The 17,956-nt window shown below is 37.3% G+C and overlaps 1 protein-coding gene across 1 annotated transcript; it reads right to left on the bottom strand.

The window, feature by feature from the left end:
• Window positions 1-566: 566 nt before the first annotated feature.
• On the bottom strand, window positions 567-10,202 carry LOC122998445 (tumor necrosis factor alpha-induced protein 2-like). Its single transcript, XM_044375351.1, has 11 exons — window positions 9,801-10,202; window positions 8,706-9,348; window positions 7,730-7,841; window positions 6,828-6,950; window positions 6,647-6,741; window positions 6,456-6,548; window positions 5,485-5,611; window positions 4,537-4,656; window positions 3,386-3,541; window positions 3,021-3,142; window positions 567-2,356 (listed from the first exon to the last, which is right to left on the bottom strand). The coding sequence occupies exons 1-11, from the start codon at window positions 10,057-10,059 to the stop codon at window positions 2,209-2,211; spliced, it is 1,998 nt and encodes a 665-aa protein (XP_044231286.1). The 5' UTR covers window positions 10,060-10,202; the 3' UTR covers window positions 567-2,208.
• Between the last annotated feature and the right edge of the window lie 7,754 nt (window positions 10,203-17,956).

Here is a 17,956-nt window from a genome sequence, read left to right as displayed (position 1 = left end):
TTGGATAATGAAGAAAACATTCTGAATATGTCACATTAAACAACCTTAAAAGTAATGAAAAGTAAAGACTGTTTCTGCTACCGAAGCAAAGAGTGTAAAAGTAGTTAATGACTGATGGGGTTCATCTGACCCAAATGTTGCATTTATAATCATGGGAGCCAATTAACAGTGTGTGGATTATTTTTCTAATAAAAGACAATCTTTGGTTTTTATTTCCAGTTATTATCCCACAGTTGTCTCATGTTATTCTGAGCTGCTGTGATGGAGTCAGAGTGTAAAATCATCCAAACTGTCAGCTGTCACTCTGGGGATAAAATCAACTTAAACAATTAAAATGCAGCTAAAATCATCATTATGTGTTTAGTGTCGTAAACGATCTCTCTGTTTGTTAGAAGCTCTGTTTTAAAACCAGAGTGGAAACAGAAAGCCTGGAACAATAAAATGTTTCCACTGACCTATAAAATATATATATTGTCACTTTATTGTAATTCAGGACTTTTGTCCATGTTAGGATCCTGTAGGAATGATGACTCTTTTTTCCCAGTGAATCTGATTGGTCAGTGTTCAGGGCATTGACAGGTTGTAATCCGATCCTCTGAAGTTAACCTGCTCTGGAACAGGTTAGCTGTTAGCATGGTGATGTACCCTGTTAAGAAGTGAACCACCGTTCTAGGATTGAAAACACAGAGTTAAACCTGAAGTTAACTCGCTAACCCTAAATCCTGCTTCGTAGTACAGGCCTCTGGACTATTCTTGAACTTTTCTGATCACGTGAATTCTGTTAAAACCAAGTCTGTTATTTACTGGTTTCAGTTCCTAAATCTGATCTTTTGACAGACATGTAGATAAAAGAGAAGCAGACATGGTGGACAGAGGTTTATTTAATAAGCTTTGACACAACTGTGATTAGGATTGTGCACAAGAGGCTGCTAATGAGTTAGCCTAAATGTCAATGAATGGCGATGTACCCCGTTAAGACGTGAACCACCGTCGAAAACCTGAAAACTGAAAGTTAAACCTGAAGTTAACTCGCTAACCCCAAATCCTGCTTCGTAGTACAGGCTTCTGGACTATTCATGAACTTTTCTGATCACATGAATTCCATTAAAACCAAGTCTGTTATTTACTGATTTCAGTTCCTCAATCTGATCTTTTGACAGAAATGTAGATAAAAGAGAAGCAGACGGGGTGGACAGAGGTTTTTTATGAACTTTGACACAACTGTGATTAGGATTGTGCACAGGAGGCTGCCAATGAGTTAGCCTAAGTGTCACTGATTTCCTTTTAAGTGTTGTTGTCATTTCAGGAAAGGTAAACTAGATTTTCTTTTTTAAATCTTGCTTGCCAAAATTTTTTTCAAAGTTTCCTTTTACATTTTATGTAAAAAGAAAAACACATGCTGTATTTCAGTGCTTCTGTCACTGCAATTTTATCTTCCGATCTCCTGATTTATCTTTTCATCACAACGCAGTGGAATTGCTACGAAGCTAAGCTATGCATGGATAGGTGATAGGTGTTTTTGTCCCTATAGCTTAAAGATCAACACAAACGTCATATACGTTGGTTTTATATGTTGTTAAAGTTTTATGTACATTTCTAAACAATTAAGTTCTTTTTTAAGTCTTTATGGTTGAGGGAAATATGACATGATGCTTCAGGAGGTTTTTCAGTTTTTAAGGACTTAACAGTAAAATTTGTCATTTCAGGAGAGGTAAACTAAATTTTCTTTTTAAATCTTGCTTGCCAAAATTTTTCTCAAAGAATTCTTTTACATTTTATGTAAAAAGAAAAACACATGCTGTATTTCAGGGCTTCTGTCACTGCAGGTTTATCCTGATTTATCCTCTCATCACAATGCATATGTGTATTTTTTAAGTGTTATATGCTGTATTTTTCTTTGGTGATTTGTTGTTGTTGTTGTTGTTGTTACTTGTTTCTTTTTGTACTTAAATTCATGAATTACACTGATTGGCCTGATTGGCTGGCACCAGCAACGCCTGTGTCAGGAGGTGATGGGATCCTCCTCCTATACACTGGGCTGACATGGCGTCAGTTGTCATTCAAAAACCTCTTCTTGCTTCTCACAGAAGCCTGTCGACGACTGTGCTATCAGGTGCTAACCTAAACTGTCGACGGACTCAAGTGCACAACTCGGTCACAGGGCGCTTTGTTCCCAGCTGAGGAGAACGTATCGCTGGAGTGAACGTTTCATTTCACCAGAACTCTGGAGAAAAAAGGGCGAGCATTGACAACGTTGGTTTCTTTCAAAGCGTCTGACAGAATTACTTTGACGGTTCTCCTGTCGGCTTTGGTGAGGTTAGTCTTGAGCTTGAGCAGAGCCGAAACGTGTTTTTCACTGTGGATGAAAGAATAGAAACATTAGAAATGAACTATTTTAATCCAGGACAACATTAATCTAATTATTAGAAGATTACTATAACAATAAAGTAGATTATGGTGTGGAAGTACACAACATATTCCTACTCCTGCAAATACTTGCTGATAGTTAGATGAGAAGATTGATACTATTCTCATGTCTTCATGCTAAATATGAAACTATAGCCAGTAGACAGTTATCTTGGTTTAGCAAACAGACTGTAAACATGGGGAAACAGCCAACCTGGCTAAAGACAAGACAGTTTACTGTCACAATTTGGAAAAATTTGGAAGTAAACCTCATCATCTGTAAACTGTTGACTCTCACTGGGAACATTACTGACTACATCTACAGACTGTCGTAACAAGCTTTCATTTAACAGCAGCACTTGTCATCTGTCATCAACATCATCCCGCTGCCAGGAAACATCTGCACTCGTGAGAAGTTTTAGCTCAATTCACTTCCTGCTTCCTGTCAGCTCTTACTGAAAATATGTTTGTTAATGTTCACCCTAATGTCAGGTAAACCATGTTTAATGATTCTGTCTTTATTAGGTCAATCACAGCTAAATAAGGACAGTGCACATTTGCTTTTGCTAATAATAATAATAAAATGAATCCAACAAGTAGACTGTAATGCTTACCTGAGGTCAGGATAATCAGTTCCCAGTGATACTACTTGTAACTGTATGGCAGGGAGGTCTTGGAGTTTCAGCACTTCTGCAATCTTGCTCAGGATTTCCTTCAACCAGTCCTCCTTTGATCCCTGTGAAGTAATTAAGTTTAGTCTTCAAGTTTACTTCAACAGTGATATACAAGCCACGTGTTTTAGGGAGGATTTTCTTTATTGTTAATTGTTTTTAAAGTGGATTTTCCCAGGAACTCGTTAACACTTAGTTCAGTGATGTATTTTTTCCTTGGAATTTCTGATGTTGAACATAACATGCTGCAATAAAAAATAATGTTTTGTTAAAATCTAAAACTTTTAGATTTTGTGCTTGAGTCTCACCATTTTCACGAATAAATTGTGCAAACTCTCCGCGTTGTCTTTCACAGTCATGTAGGCCTTCTCCTGACGCTCCTTGTCCTTCAGTTTGACTTCCCCTCTCAGGAGCCTCTTCACATATTCTGCTGTCACTTCCTGGTGAAGCTGGCCCATCAGATCCTGCAATCAAATCAGTAATCAGGATAAAAAACAACATTATTTTAGCTTCAAATTAAACTATTTTGTGCTTGTTGTTTGAAGAACCGCTTGATTTGCCAGATAATTTGTGAATCTATAGAACTACACCAGTAATTTCCTGTGTTTTACTCCCTTTACTACATAAATTATGAATATTTCACATATTACTAATTGTTTTGCAAACCATACTGTAATATGCATTTTTCCTAACATCCAGGCAGCCATTGGGTTTCACTAACCTCTGTACAGTTTGAAAATCTTTGGCAGACTCTTGAATCTTGCTTGAGATGTTTAATCCATCAAAGTTAACTTACATTTTTGTGTTCTGGTAATTGATTTTCATACTGTATGTAAATGTAAAATCTCTCTGAATGTAAATTAATGGAAACCAATGGCCACCTGAAAGGTAAAAATTATATTCAAAACATTTAAACTGCAGTCCGCTTTGGAAAATGGTCTGTAGTAATGTAAAGTTAACATGATTTAACATGTAGTTAGAGGTGCAGTGCGTAGGATTTAGTGGCATCTAGTGGTGACGTTGCAGATTGCAACCAACTGAATACCCCTCCCCCTCCCCTTCCAAGCGTAGAACCTACGGTGGCCACAAAACTCACGAAAAATGCAAAAGGCCCTCTCTAGAGCCAGTGTTTGGTTTGTCCGTTCTGGGCTACTGTAGAAATGAAACATGGGGTTGCAACATGATGGCGTCATGATGGAGGACCCACTCCCGTTTGTAGATATAAAGGGCTCATTCTAAGGTAACGCAAACACAATGATTCTTATTTTCAAGTAATCATACAGTAATTAAAACATACTTATGCATATTATATTCCATTTCTGCCAAGTCTGTTCTGCTAGATGCCACTAAATTCTACACACTGCACCTTTAAGGAGCTAAAACTTGAAAAAAAAAAAAAAAACTGTGGCTTGTTCTTAATTTGAATTGAAGAGTGTGTGTCATGGTTTCTTCAGTTTACCTGGTGACACGATTCAGCTGCACCGTGAAGATCCTGAATCTCTTGTTCAATGCTGACCAGCAGATTCTCAAACGTTGAGTTATTCAACCAGTCACTGGTTCCCAGCTTGCGGTACAGTGGCTGTGTGAGATACAAATATAATCCATGAGACAGTGAAATATTTTATCTCTAACTTTTACCACAAACAGATCGTCCACAGTGGCTCAGAATTTGTGGTAAAAATTCATCCATGAGCACATTTTATGAATTGTTGTGTCCAAATAGTAACTAAAATTTAGCAAATCCCTGTGGATGTGGTTGTTCCCAGAGCTCAAATAAAAATTAAGGGAGACCATCTGCTGAATTAAATAAAAAAACTTAACAAGACTCACCTTTATTTCTTATTTTCTTCTTTTGTTAATTGATGTTTTGCTTTTTTGTTTATGTTATTTCTGTTTTGTAAATTCAATTTTCTTGCCCTTTGTTACAATGAATATCTCACTGAAGCTAAAATTATGCTACCAAGACAGTTTCTTTGATAGAAAAACAAAGAAAACAAATGAAAATAATTGTTTGGTGCAAGAATACATAAAAAAAAGTTAAATGTCTAAATTGTTGTCTAAGTGTAGGTATTTATAATTGATGCCGTTCTTAGAGAAATAATATAATATCAGGGCAACAGGAGAATAAGTTTAGTTTGAGGAAGAAAGCAGTGAGTAAAAATATGTTTAGTCTGTCAGTTTTAGCTGATTTCCTGATTCTGTGGCTTGTTAAACACTTGTTAAACAAAAGTGTGTCAGTGTGGTTCATTGATGTGTTTTAATAGTTTTTGGACAACAATGAGGGTAAATTACACAGAGGACTAAGATATATCAGACTCTGGATACACAAATCTTTTCATGGGATTAGTGGACTATAAGAAAAATATAGAACATGACCAGCCTTTAAATCACTTGTAAATAAACTTACCTTGAGGACCTCATGTACAGGGCTTAGTAAATACATGTGAGCAGATTGTTTCATGTCCATCAGAACAGACAAACAGCTTTCCTGAACATCCGCTGGGAACAGATCACTCTTCTTAATGAGGAAGTCCCTGCAGACAGACCACAGGAAAACCCTCAAATTAGCTGATGTTCAAGGACGGGTTCGCAATTTTTCAAGGCTGTCTGAAAACAGTCAGAAGATCAAATGAACATTGAAACATGTTTTTCTTGCTGTAATCATTCCTCCTGTTCATACTGACTATTAGAAGATCCCTTCATAATGCACTTACAATGTAAGTGATGGGGGACAAAATCCACAGTCCTCCTTCTGTGCAAAAATGTATTTAAAAGTTTATCTAAAGCTAATATTAAGCTTCAGCATCCAAATGAGTCAAATCAAGTAGATATCTTTCAACGTTACAGTCTTTTTGTTACTATACTTCCACCGCAGCTCAACAGGGAAACACAAAGAGGGAATTTGATGCCAAAAAGACTGAAAAATGTGTCAGATATCCACTTGATATGAGTAACTCAGACTGCTGAAACCTCATATAAGCTTCACAACAACTTTTAAATGACTGTGTGGACACACTGTGGATTTTGGCCTCCATCACTTACACTGAAAGCACATTTGAAGGATCTTCCTTATTTTTTTTGATATGGACAATGCAATTCTACATAGTTCCAATACAGAGCATGAAACTGATGTGCTGCACATCAGAGAGTTTATAGCTATTGCTAATATACAGTTTTTATCATCATAAAACCACAGTACACCACAGATATGGAAGTACAATAAATGGTTAATAGCCGGTATGAACAGGAGGAATGATTACAGCGAGGAAAACCTCTTTCACTGTTCATATGGACACCTGACTGTAGTTTTAAGACAGACTTGAAAAAAAGTGAACCTGTCCTTTAAACTGTGAGTTTGTATAAATGTCAGAAAAGTACCTGAAATGTTCAATACAGCTGAGTATTGCCTTGATGAACGGCTTGCTGTTCGGTTTGCTTCGCTTCATGATGTCGTCTTGGAAGATCCTGAACCTGCAGGAGTTTGTATTTGAAGTGTTGATATCATAAAGAATAGAACTAATTGCATTTATAAATGACAATATTTAGAAACAAGTAATCAGTCTTGTTACCTTTGTAGTAAATCTTTCAGTTGGTACGTTAAATCCTGGGCCTTGCTTTGGTCTCCCACAACTTTTACAGTTGTAGTCACAATACCATTGATGGGCTAAAGACAGATAGAGAACACGAATGAATTACTGCATTTAAAAATGATAATTGATTTAACATTATGTTGTGTTGATAATACTGTACCGGAATGAGATCGTAGGCCACAGGACTGACAAAGCAGCCGTCCTTTCTTGACGGCTCCTCTCCGTCATCCCACTTTTGCTTTGCTTCCTCCAGGACGCGGTCGATGCAAGTCGTCAGCTCACTCTGGATGTACAAAAAACAACATGCAGCTGTTACTTTTAACACACATAACACTCTACTACTCTACTCTACTTTTTTGTTTAAGGCATGAATTTCTATGATTCTACCAGGGTGGCACTAGCGAAAATGTCATCAGGTCAATCAAATTAAAATTGATTATTGTCCAAAGGGTAGACAAATGTGGCCTGTTGCTGGAGCTCGAGATTAGATCATCTAAAATCATCCAGAAAGCAACAAGTATTATAGTTTAATCTGGGCTTGTTCTAGCAAGTGAATGTTCTCTGTTGCCATCAGGGCATCGTTATGTTTTACCTGCTTGTAAAACTAACCGCTATTTTAAATTGTTCATTCCTTCTGCAATTGTCATTGTTGGTAGATGTTTTAACTGATCTTTTTTATTGTGTCTGTTAAGCTTATTTATTTATTTATTTATGGATTCCACATACAGCTCCTTTGTGTTTTTTACTCCTTTTGTGTTGTATATTGCATTATTTATTTCTATGTTATTGTGTTGTGTTAACCACAAGCTGCTCCAAACAAATTGCCCCTAGTGAGATTAATAAAGTCTTATGTACTGTATTGTAAAACATTGAGATTCATCTACTGGGGACCATGGATATCCACAACAAGTGTAACAACAATCTAACCCGTAGTTGCTGCAATATCTCACTCTGCACAGAAGTGTTGATCATACTGATTGACTGAAGTTTGAGTAAAACTACCAAACCCAAACACACTAAAACTATAAACTGTTATACATAACTAAAATATAATGAATCTACCTGTTGTTTGCTCAGGTACTGTTCCTCCAGAGGTTCCAGTAACTTTTCAGGCAGCAGCTTTCCCAACGCTTCGTGATCGATCTCACTGGCCAGCTCTGGCTTTCGAAGGATTCTGACACAGAGAGCAGACATCACATTCACAGTCATTAACAATTCAAGAAACATGAACTCTACAGATTAGGATTTCATGTGAATTTTGCACACATCCAGATAACAGGATAAAGGAATAATCATTATGTCAGATAATTATTGGGAATCATCCTCTGGAGATCATGAATATTGATGCTAAATTTACCAGTGGTGGGTGAAGTACTCAGATCTTTTACTTCAGATCTTGCATTCAAAATTTTATGGAAAGAAAGGTACACAAGTATTAGCATCAAAATATACTTAAAGTACCAAAAGTAAAAGCACTCATTATGCAGAATGGCCCAATTCAGGATAAAATTAAATAATATATTATTTGATTATTAATTATTGATTTATTATGTGTAAGGTAGGGCCAATTTTAATTACTTTATATAATCTATAATAATATATGTTCATTTAGTTGTTGATTATATTTCTATTAATAATATATATCTGCAAAGTAACCATTAACTAAAGCTGACAAATAAACATAGTGGAGTAAAAGAGTACAATATTTACCTCCAACATATAGCGGAGTGCAAATATAAAGCTGGAAAATGCTGGAAAATGGATACTTTACATACTGTATACTTTATTCCACCAATAAATTTACTGTTATCTGTCAAGTAGTTGTTGAGAAATCTTGGTCTGATACGTTGGACAGAGGATGGACTGATGGACCAACACATGGACAGACATCATCATGTTTGGGCACTGCTACCACCAGAACAAAAATACACCAATATAGAACAGAATGGATTCAGAAATATAAGATTATTCACCAAATGTTGATTTTGAACCATGTTATTGTTTTATAATAATAAGATACATTGAATTAATGACTCACTCTGGATAATAGTCGTTCACCCAGAGCAGGAAGGAAGTGCAGTCTTTGTCATCTAGACCAAACTCTGCAATCTTTTTGAGTCTGGCACTGAAGGTTTGGTGGTACCACTTGGCGTAGGAATTACAGATGTTCAGCTCCGGTGGGTAGCAGCTCTTCACCACCTCCACCACCCACAGCAGGTCCTGCTTCAGCTGCCTGCCCATGCTGCAGATGTCTACCTGAAGAGACGACTTCTCCACCAGGTCTGCAGGGCGGCTGGAGGAGGTGTTGTCCATGTGCTCCTCCACCAAGCTGCAGAGCGTTGAATCGTGGAGCTTCTTCCAGCCGCTGGGCCTCCAGGCCGGCGGTGTCCCATCTCTCTGCTTCCACTGCTTGTCCTGCTCCTCCTCCTGGCAGACGGCCTTCACTGCAGATGTTAGAGCCTCAACGTTGACTTCTGTGCTGAGAGACTGTTTCAGAGTCTGCACTACGAGGTCCTTCAGGGCTTTGCGGTCTGCATCAAACTTGTCTACTTCTTCCTCCTGATGTTCAAGTGCCTCTGCTTCTGTTATCTCCCCAAACAGACGCTCCTCTCTCTCTATCAGCAGCTGGCTGGCCTCAGACAAATGGTTTGCCTCAAGGAGTTCCTCAAATGTGAGTATCACTGAGGGAGAAAAGCAAAGAGCAGACCTTGTTTTGAGCTGCTGGCGGTGGTGTTTACAATAAAGTGTGGCATAAAACTTCCTGTGATAACTTTCCAAAATACAGATGATATTTATGCTCATTACAAACCCTTCGAATTGCTTTTTAGTGTGACCAACAGTCCAAAATTCAAAGATATGGTATGAATAAAAACTATTCATGGCATTATTTTTGAAAGCAGTACCAGTAAAATGTTTCTCAGTATGTATGTATACATATAGTGTTTGTGGCCTTGAACACATGTTTATTGTAGAAACAGAATTCAACCATTAACTTTATCTCTGTTCCTAAAATATTTCTGTTTCTTCCTGTTTTCTGCAGGGAAGTGCAGTCCTATTCAAACATTAACGGTTAATGGCTGGCTAATGGCTAGCTAATGGCTGGATGTTTCTGATGTTAGCTCCATTAACTGACCGTTTTGGGGTTCCTTATCGCCAGGTGAGAGGTGTCCATCAGTTACAGAGATGGTGTTTGGACCAGCTTGAGCTCTGTTGCCTCTAAATAACTTTTGGAACTGTTTCCTCAACCACCTTCCTCCTGCAGGTCTGCCACTTGGTTCCTCTCCTGTGGAGACAAAATACCACCAAATGTTGCTAATAAAAAATGTAAAGACAGATAAACGAGTCCCTCTGGACTCAGCATCACTGTAAGTCCAGACAAAACTGAGAGACATATTGACAATGTTGCAGTGAGAGAGTCTGAAGAAAAAGAGTCAGAAAAGACTGATGGACATGTGTTTCCAGCTCTCTCCCGAGCAAAACGAACTGTGAACTCTGTTGTGTTTGAATGTCCCATTGACAGATGTAAAGTAAATGTTATGTTGCATATCCCTTAACTTTTTCTCGAGGTAAATGGTGATGGACCACGGATGATAAAGCCCTAACTAAGACAAAGCAGAGTGCACCCAGGTTAATGAAGGTAACGTTCACACCTACTGTATCTTTGACCAGACCTCTGGAATTGTGGTATTTCTCCAAACAGTAGCTGAAAAGTTATCCTGATTGTAGACTGTGAGGTGTTAATTTTCAAGAGGGTACGGGAGAGCTGAAAAGCTGTAAGATCAGTGGGAATGATGAAACTGATGAGGATGATAGTTATCTCTGGAGTGGTTACTTTGCATCCATAAACACAATCGCAGCAGCTGAATCTGAACCAAAGGTGCGTATAACTGTGGACACTACAGCTACTAATAATGTGGGTACGAGGTATTATGATTTTGCAGACTTCCATGAGTGGATTCAGCGCCTTGACCTGGATGACATTCCTTCAGAGGAGGAAGATGAGGAGGAGGAAACTTCAAACCTGTAAAAAACACTTCTAAAAAAGTGGAAATTAAACAGAGAGCTGAATAGAATAGAGGTATGTTTGTCTGTACTGAATAAAGTTGAAAAAAAAACATATCATTTTCTATTTGCAGGCAACATCTCAACATAGCTTTTTGATGATTCTTGCTTTGATGGTGTGTGTAATTGTTGATCTGAATAAAGAAAGTAAGTCTAGTAATCAAGTGGATTAGTAATTTTAGTAATCTGTTTAAGATCTAGATCTAGAACTCATATTTTTCATAGACATGATTGTATCTTGATTATCGTGAAATGTTTGTGATTGATAGTTGATGAACGTGAAGATGATTGCTCCACGAGGATGGACCATGCATCGTATGTGCTAGTAACCTCTCCATGGTGGTGACCCTCTACTGTACGTAATGCATATGGGTTGAAGACTTCACAATGTGATTGATTATGATGATGATGATTATTGTGATTGATTTTGTATTTGATTGAAGTTGGTCATCTCGATTGTTTAATCATTTGTTTTATTGTTCTGATGTAATCAAGTATGTTTGTGTGAACCCCCTTTACATTGCCAGGGTTTCATCTAGTAGGAGGCAGAAAGTGTCTTGGCCTCTGTCTGTAGGTTCATGTGACCGGTGACCTCTGTCATGACCTCCTTTAACACCTTGGTGTTTCAGGGGATCTTCTTTGAGGATTTGCCTCATAACTGCCCTCGGTGGCAGAATGATTCTGTAATGTGCATGTTGTTTCTGCTCTGTAGATGCACTCTGACGGTCTGTAAATCTAATGATTAGTTGGTATTGATCTTATGATCAATAAGAGGGGATTGTTAGGGAATTTTCCATCTTTTTGAGTTACACTGGGTCAAGCCTGGGCCTTGAGGTCACACTGTAATTCTTAAGCAGAAAGGGGACATTTTCTCCTCTCCTTGAGAGTCCAGCTGTCTGTGATGTTTTGGGGAAACCAGAAACCACTCTGATAGAGGGTAAATCAGCGTTGCCATGGTCACCAAGGTCGGGGGAGGCCTTCCTAGACAACACAGATAGGTGAACGCGTAACCAGAGTGTGACCTGACAGCGACCTGAAGTTCCATGCAACGTGACCTGAACTGACACGGGTAAAATACAGTTCCCCGTTTAGAAACTAGTGAACCAATTAGACTAATTTTCATATTGTAGGTTGATCTGCTGAGGTTAAAGACTAAGGCTCAGACTTTCAGGGGTAAAACAGAAAGAGACAGCATCCGAGTTGCAGATGACTTCAATGTTCGCCATTTCAGTTCTCCTCGGCCAAGTACTTCAATAAACATTTTCAGCTTTAAGACATCAAAGGCTCGTGTGCGCTTTTCTCCACTGAGGTGCTGACCATCACTCAAAATATCCACAACACTTATGTGTATCAACAGGAGTACTTTTGGGTTTTTTTAAGGATGTTGTACAGTAAAAGTGACCACCAGTAATGTGTGTATCAGGCAGAGTTAAAACATACAGAAAAGCGGCTGTAGTTTATATAATATGATGTCATACAATCTCAAATATTTTAAGGAGGCAGCACCACAATGCGTCTGATTGCTAGTATATACGGCATTAGTCTGCTTAGTGAAAATGTCATTCTTATATCTGTTCCTGTAAAAATAAACAACTAAATAATAATTAGTGTTAAAAGTAACACATAGAAAATAATCTATTAGCACATATATATATGCTACACATATATCTTATGATACACTTATATGAACATACAATGTCTGTGTATTTTATCATTTCATACAGATACAGATTTTGTACATTATGCTTACTCAATAGAGTAATTAATGTACTAGACCAGTATATCATACAGTATACAGTATTTTTAGAAAACATGGGATAATGATTATAATGTTGTAACTAAACTAAATCAGAATTAAAGTTATAATGGTCCTATGTAGTAATGACATTTTTCAGTATGTATGGTTCTAATATAGATTATGATATGTTTGTCAGTTAGTCGCAGTAAAATCACATCAGCCATATTCATCATCACTGACTATGTGTTTTGTGATCAGTATGAACATGTAACCTCCATACAACCTGTTTATAACTTTAATAACCTGATTATTATTGTGTTGTAAACAGTTTTTCTTACCTTTTGCTCTGCAACTCATCGCTCCTGAATGCAGCAAGACTCACAGGTGCGTAAAGCTCGTCCGTCTCTGCAGCAGGTTGACTGAAACTGAACCGAGAATAACTCGCAGAATACCATTTGATGTCAGGATGTTGGTCACACCATGTGAAACTGTGCTCTGCTTTACCACGTATCCACATTTCCTCTGGAACATACTCTTATGATGCGAGAATTAATGCATCAACTCTTTCAAAACTGCACCTATGTGTGTATGTTTAATTTAAAATGTCGGCCAGTTTCTGACACTGATCAAGCTCACTGTGGGTGAGGGTGATCAGTTTTTCAAATCAAATCAGAGATTAATTTCAAACCAGTAAATAAATTTGGTCGTTTGTTACTCTCCATAAAACAAGGTCTAACTGCCTCTATACAACTTCCAATCACATATACAAACTTTTTTAAAGCATCTAACAAAAATGAATACAGTTCACAGCACAAACTACCCTCATATATTACAAATACATCTGTTAAAAGGTTTTCACTTCCTCAGAAAACAGAGAAGTCCAACACCAGTTTAGGTTTAAATTTATTTCCTCTGCTCTGGCCACAACTTTTACCACAGCAGTTTGTTGAACACCTTGCTGATTTATGAGTTATCAGTGTGATTTTTAGCACCTCACATACACACAGCTGACTTCCAAGTTCACTCAAATAGAATGAAATTACCATTATACATCTGATCTGATGATGATCTGAAACATTTCGCTTTCTGTGACTTAAAGGAATAGTTCAACACATTGGAAAGTACACTTATTTGCTTTCTATTATGGTGTTTTCAAACCTATAGTTTGTTTGCTTTGGTCTGAATCAGTGGATGAGTTTGTAAACCTTGTTCAGTTTCTTCTCACAAAGAGAAAACGCATTAAAAGCCAGGTGAGATCATTCTCTCTGCTCATTGGTCAGATGTGTCTGGGGTAGCAGCAACGACGTGAACACAGGAAGAAGGTCCTAAAGAAGACTTTGTTGCGCTAGTCCAGAGACCTGTACTATGAAGCAGGATTTGGGCGTAGTGGAGTATTTTTTGCTATTTAGTTGGATGCTGAAGAAAACATTCTGAATATGTCACATTAAAAAACCTTAAAAGTAATGTCAGACTGTCTCTGCTACTGAGCAAAGAGTTTAAAAGTAGTTAATGACTGATGGGGTTCATCTGACCCAAATATTGCATTTATAATCATTATTTTTTCTAATAAAAGACAATCTTTGGTTTTTATTTCCAGTTATCATCACACAGTTGTCTCATGTTATTCTGAGCTGCAGTGATGGAATCAGAGAGTAAAATCATCCAAGCTGTCAGCTGTCACTCTGGGGATAAAATAAACTTTTCACAATTAAAATGCAGCTAAAATCATCATCATGTGTTTAGTGTCGTAAACGAGCTCTCTGTTTGTTGGAAGCTCTGTTTTAAAACCAGAGTGGAAACAGAAAGCCTGGAACAATAAAATGTTTCTACTGACCCACAAAAATGTATGTTGCTCTTCTCTACTTGTCACTTTGTTGTAATTCAGGACTTTTGTTCATGTTGAGATCCTGTAGCAATAATGACTCCTTTTTTTCAGTGATCTGATCTGTCAGTGATCGGGGTGTTGACAGACTGTGATCTGATGCTCCAGAGCAGGTTAACTGTTACCATGGTGATATACCCCGTTAAAAGTGAACCACCGTCGTTGAAGTTAACTCGCTAACCCCAAATCTAATTTTTTGACAGAAATGTAGATAAAAGAGAAGCAGACGGGGTGGACAGAGGTTTTTTTATAAGCTTTGACACAACTGTGGTTGATATTGTGCACAAGAGGCTGCTAATGAGTTAGCCTATATGTGACTGATTTCATTTCAAATGTTGTTGTCATTTCAGGAAAGGTAAACTAGATTTTCTTTTTTTAAATCTTGCTTGCCAAAATTTTTTTCAAAGTTTCCTTTTACATTTTATGTAAAAAGAAAAACACATGCTGTATTTCAGTGCTTCTGTCACTGCAATTTTATCTTCCGATCTCCTGATTTATCTTCTCATCACAACGCAGTGGAATTGCTACGAAGCTAAGCTATGCATGGATAGGTGATAGGTGTTTTTTTCCCTATAGCTTAAAAATCAACACAAACGTCAGAAGAATAAACAAAATATACGTTGGTTTTATATGTTGTTAAAGTTTTATGTACATTTCTAAATATTTAAGTTCTTTTTTAAGTCTTTAGGTAGTTTATGGTTGAGGGAAATATGACATGATGCTTCAGGATGTTTTTCAGTTTTTAAGGATTTAACAGTAAAATTTGGTTTTGTGCAAAAGACCAAAGTGATATTTTAGCTGAACTTTAGCTGTATTATATTTATAAAAGAAAAGATTTGTATGTTTAGCCCTATCTAATGCTAAAAAGAACATAAACAAGCACAAACAATTTAACTGGGTTAAATTAAAGGTAAGCTTAGCTTTGTTTTGCACTCTTGCTCAGTTTTTTGTTTACTTTTGTACTTACTTTCTTTTGCTTTGTGTACTGTTGGTACTGAAAGTAAAAAAATAACTGCACTGATGAAGATGCACTCTTTATCCACTGTTGTTGAAATTTTTACATTATTATAATTATTTTTATGCTATTTATTAAGTTTTAATTTACTTATTGATATGAATGTACAACATACATTTTGCAAAAATGTTCCAGTTTTCACCAAGTTACGATTAATCACACAATATCAAACTTTACTGTTAAAAGCAACAATATCTCTGTTTTCCTCTATTTCAGGGGATATTTACGGGTATTTTGTTAACTTGTTTAAGTTGAGTGTTTTGGTGTTTAATCTGCGGTACAATAGAGTTTACTTTTTGACATTTGAGTTTTTGACTTTTGAACGATGAAACTATTTTTGTGAAGTATACTGTGCTGGTTTACTTATTTTAATTCTGACTTTATTCTCAATAAGTTCAGCCTCAATGTAAAAGTTGATGTTTGTGTGTTTTTTAAATGTTATATGCTGTATTCTTCTTCGGTGATTTCTTTATGTTCAGAAACTTACAGTTTGGGTTGCAGGAAGACAGTTTCCTCTTTTTCAGTCAGCAATATAATTAATAAACTTCAGTACAATTCAGTAAAAAGTCTGTTTTTGGCTGTTTGTTCATCCTGCTACCACAAGATGGAGACTAACACCCACTTACTAAAATAAGACTTGATGGGAAATGCTCCACACCACTGACACTGACACTGACACATCCCACTTTCTGACTTGGACAGAAAAGGTCTTGAAATTGATATTTCATTGCACAGGTTAGGTAATTACCATCATATTTAATATTCAGCTAAAACTCCACAACCTGACCTTTGATCAGAAAGGTCCCTAGGTTGGGAACCACTGGACTAAACTAACTAACTGTATAAAGTAGTTAAAACTAGCTCCACCTCCAGCAGCTACAACAGTAACATGCTGCTCTAACACTGATGCTTCAGTATTAATTATCTAATGATGTCATATATAATAATATATCAGTCAGAGGGACCAAACCACTACTTTTACTGCAATACTTTAACTACATCAAGCTCATAATACTTGTAATGGAGTATTTTTACATTGCTGCATTGGTACTTTTACTGAAGTAAAGGATCCGAGTACTTCTTCCAGTATTGCTTTGAATTTCTTTTTAATTTAAGCTCAGTCAATAAATATGAATAATTAAAAACTGATAAAACTAAAAACTTAATAAATTCCCAATGTCAGGCTGATAAACCTCAAACATCTCTTTGGCTGTGGTCCTGATTACTGTAAACATAACAGTAGTCATCTCTGGGTTGGTGGCTCACAGCAGGAAAGCACCGTGGATTTCCACCAACCAGCTTCCAGTTATTTATCAGCCTGGTCATTCCCAGTACAGTTTACCATCCACAGCTTTGAATAATGTGAATTTGTAGCTATGACCCCCGTCTTCTTGAGCACATCCTTTTCTTTTGATGATGTACAAACACTGACAGACTTTCAGGGAAAAAAGCCACCGGTAATGTGCGGCGGATTCATGTACTTCCCTGCTTTGAGCAACAGCCATTAACTGCAGTTACAACTGAATAATAATAAACTAGGAAACACCTCAATCCAGGGTGCTTCTGTTCCTGCAAACAAGGGTCAATAATTTCCTGCTATTGTACAAGACTGACTTGGCTGTTTATGATGTTGGTGAGTCACATGATCGGTGGTGGTTTACACTTCCTTGCACAACCTCTGATCAAGAATCTGAAGAACCTGAATTACAAGCCCTGACCACTGACGTCAATTTAGGAACATTTCTTCAAAAAGATTCTTTAACTGCCATGTTGTTTTTCATTCACAACTCACCCTGATAGGTTTTGTCTGCTAACTTCCAAAATACTGTTTATATCATTTAGTGTCAAAATGCAGGTCTACATTGTCGTTGCCTGCACTAAATGTTCATGTATTTTGTGCTCTAACTCATGAATTTTAATGAGTAAGAACATGTTTTCATAAACCTGCAAAAAAACCTCATCTACTCAAAGACTTTGTGTGTGAATTTTATTTAGATTGATTTTGTTGGTAATTAGAATTGCTCTTGTTTTGTTTAAAACCCTTAAAAACTCAGTTATTTGTTTCTTCTTGTACTTAAATTCATGAACTCTAACATTACACCAGCCCTGACTTGCTGGCACCAGCGACACCTGTGTCAGGAGGCGGTGGGATCCTCCTCCTATATATTGGGCTGACATGGCGTCAGTTGTCATTCAAAAACCTCTTCTTGCTTCTCACAGAAGCCTGTCACCAACTGCGCTTTTGGGTGCTGAGCTAAATTGTCGACGGATTTGAGTGCACAACTCGGTCAAAGGACGCTTTGTTCCCAGTTGTACAGTTGCAAACTAGTTCACGAACAGTAGCAACGTCTACGTCTACGTCTAAGAGTTAAGAAGCAATACTTTTACCTCAGAAAGTGGCGATACTTTCTGACACAGAAGTAGTAATAATTTTGCTAATAAAGGTAGCAATACCACACAACAAGTCACAATACCTCGAGAAAAGTAGCACCACTTTTCGCTCCTACACTAGTGGGGAAAATAGCAATGTTACCACCCCACTCCTCACTCTTGCCTATAGCTGCACAATCTGTTTAACGAATTAGAGATCCT

The sequence above is a fragment of the Thunnus albacares genome, chromosome 15 (genome assembly GCF_914725855.1).
Source record: "Thunnus albacares chromosome 15, fThuAlb1.1, whole genome shotgun sequence".
Taxonomy (NCBI): domain Eukaryota; kingdom Metazoa; phylum Chordata; class Actinopteri; order Scombriformes; family Scombridae; genus Thunnus; species Thunnus albacares.
This window is presented reverse-complemented; position numbering and strand designations above follow the sequence as displayed.

What these genes read in the sequence shown, in the direction of transcription:
- LOC122998445 (XM_044375351.1), bottom strand. Translation starts at nt 10,059, where the DNA reads ATGTCTCTCAGTTTTGTCTGGACTTACAGTGATGCTGAGTCCAGAGGG. An exon ending in GTGAACGACTATTATCCAGA is followed by an intron (nt 7,842 to 8,705) that starts GTGAGTCATTAA and finishes TCTCTGTGTCAG; the next exon opens with AATCCTTCGAAAGCCAGAGC. An exon ending in CTGAAAGATTTACTACAAAG is followed by an intron (nt 6,549 to 6,646) that starts GTAACAAGACTG and finishes AAACTCCTGCAG; the next exon opens with GTTCAGGATCTTCCAAGACG.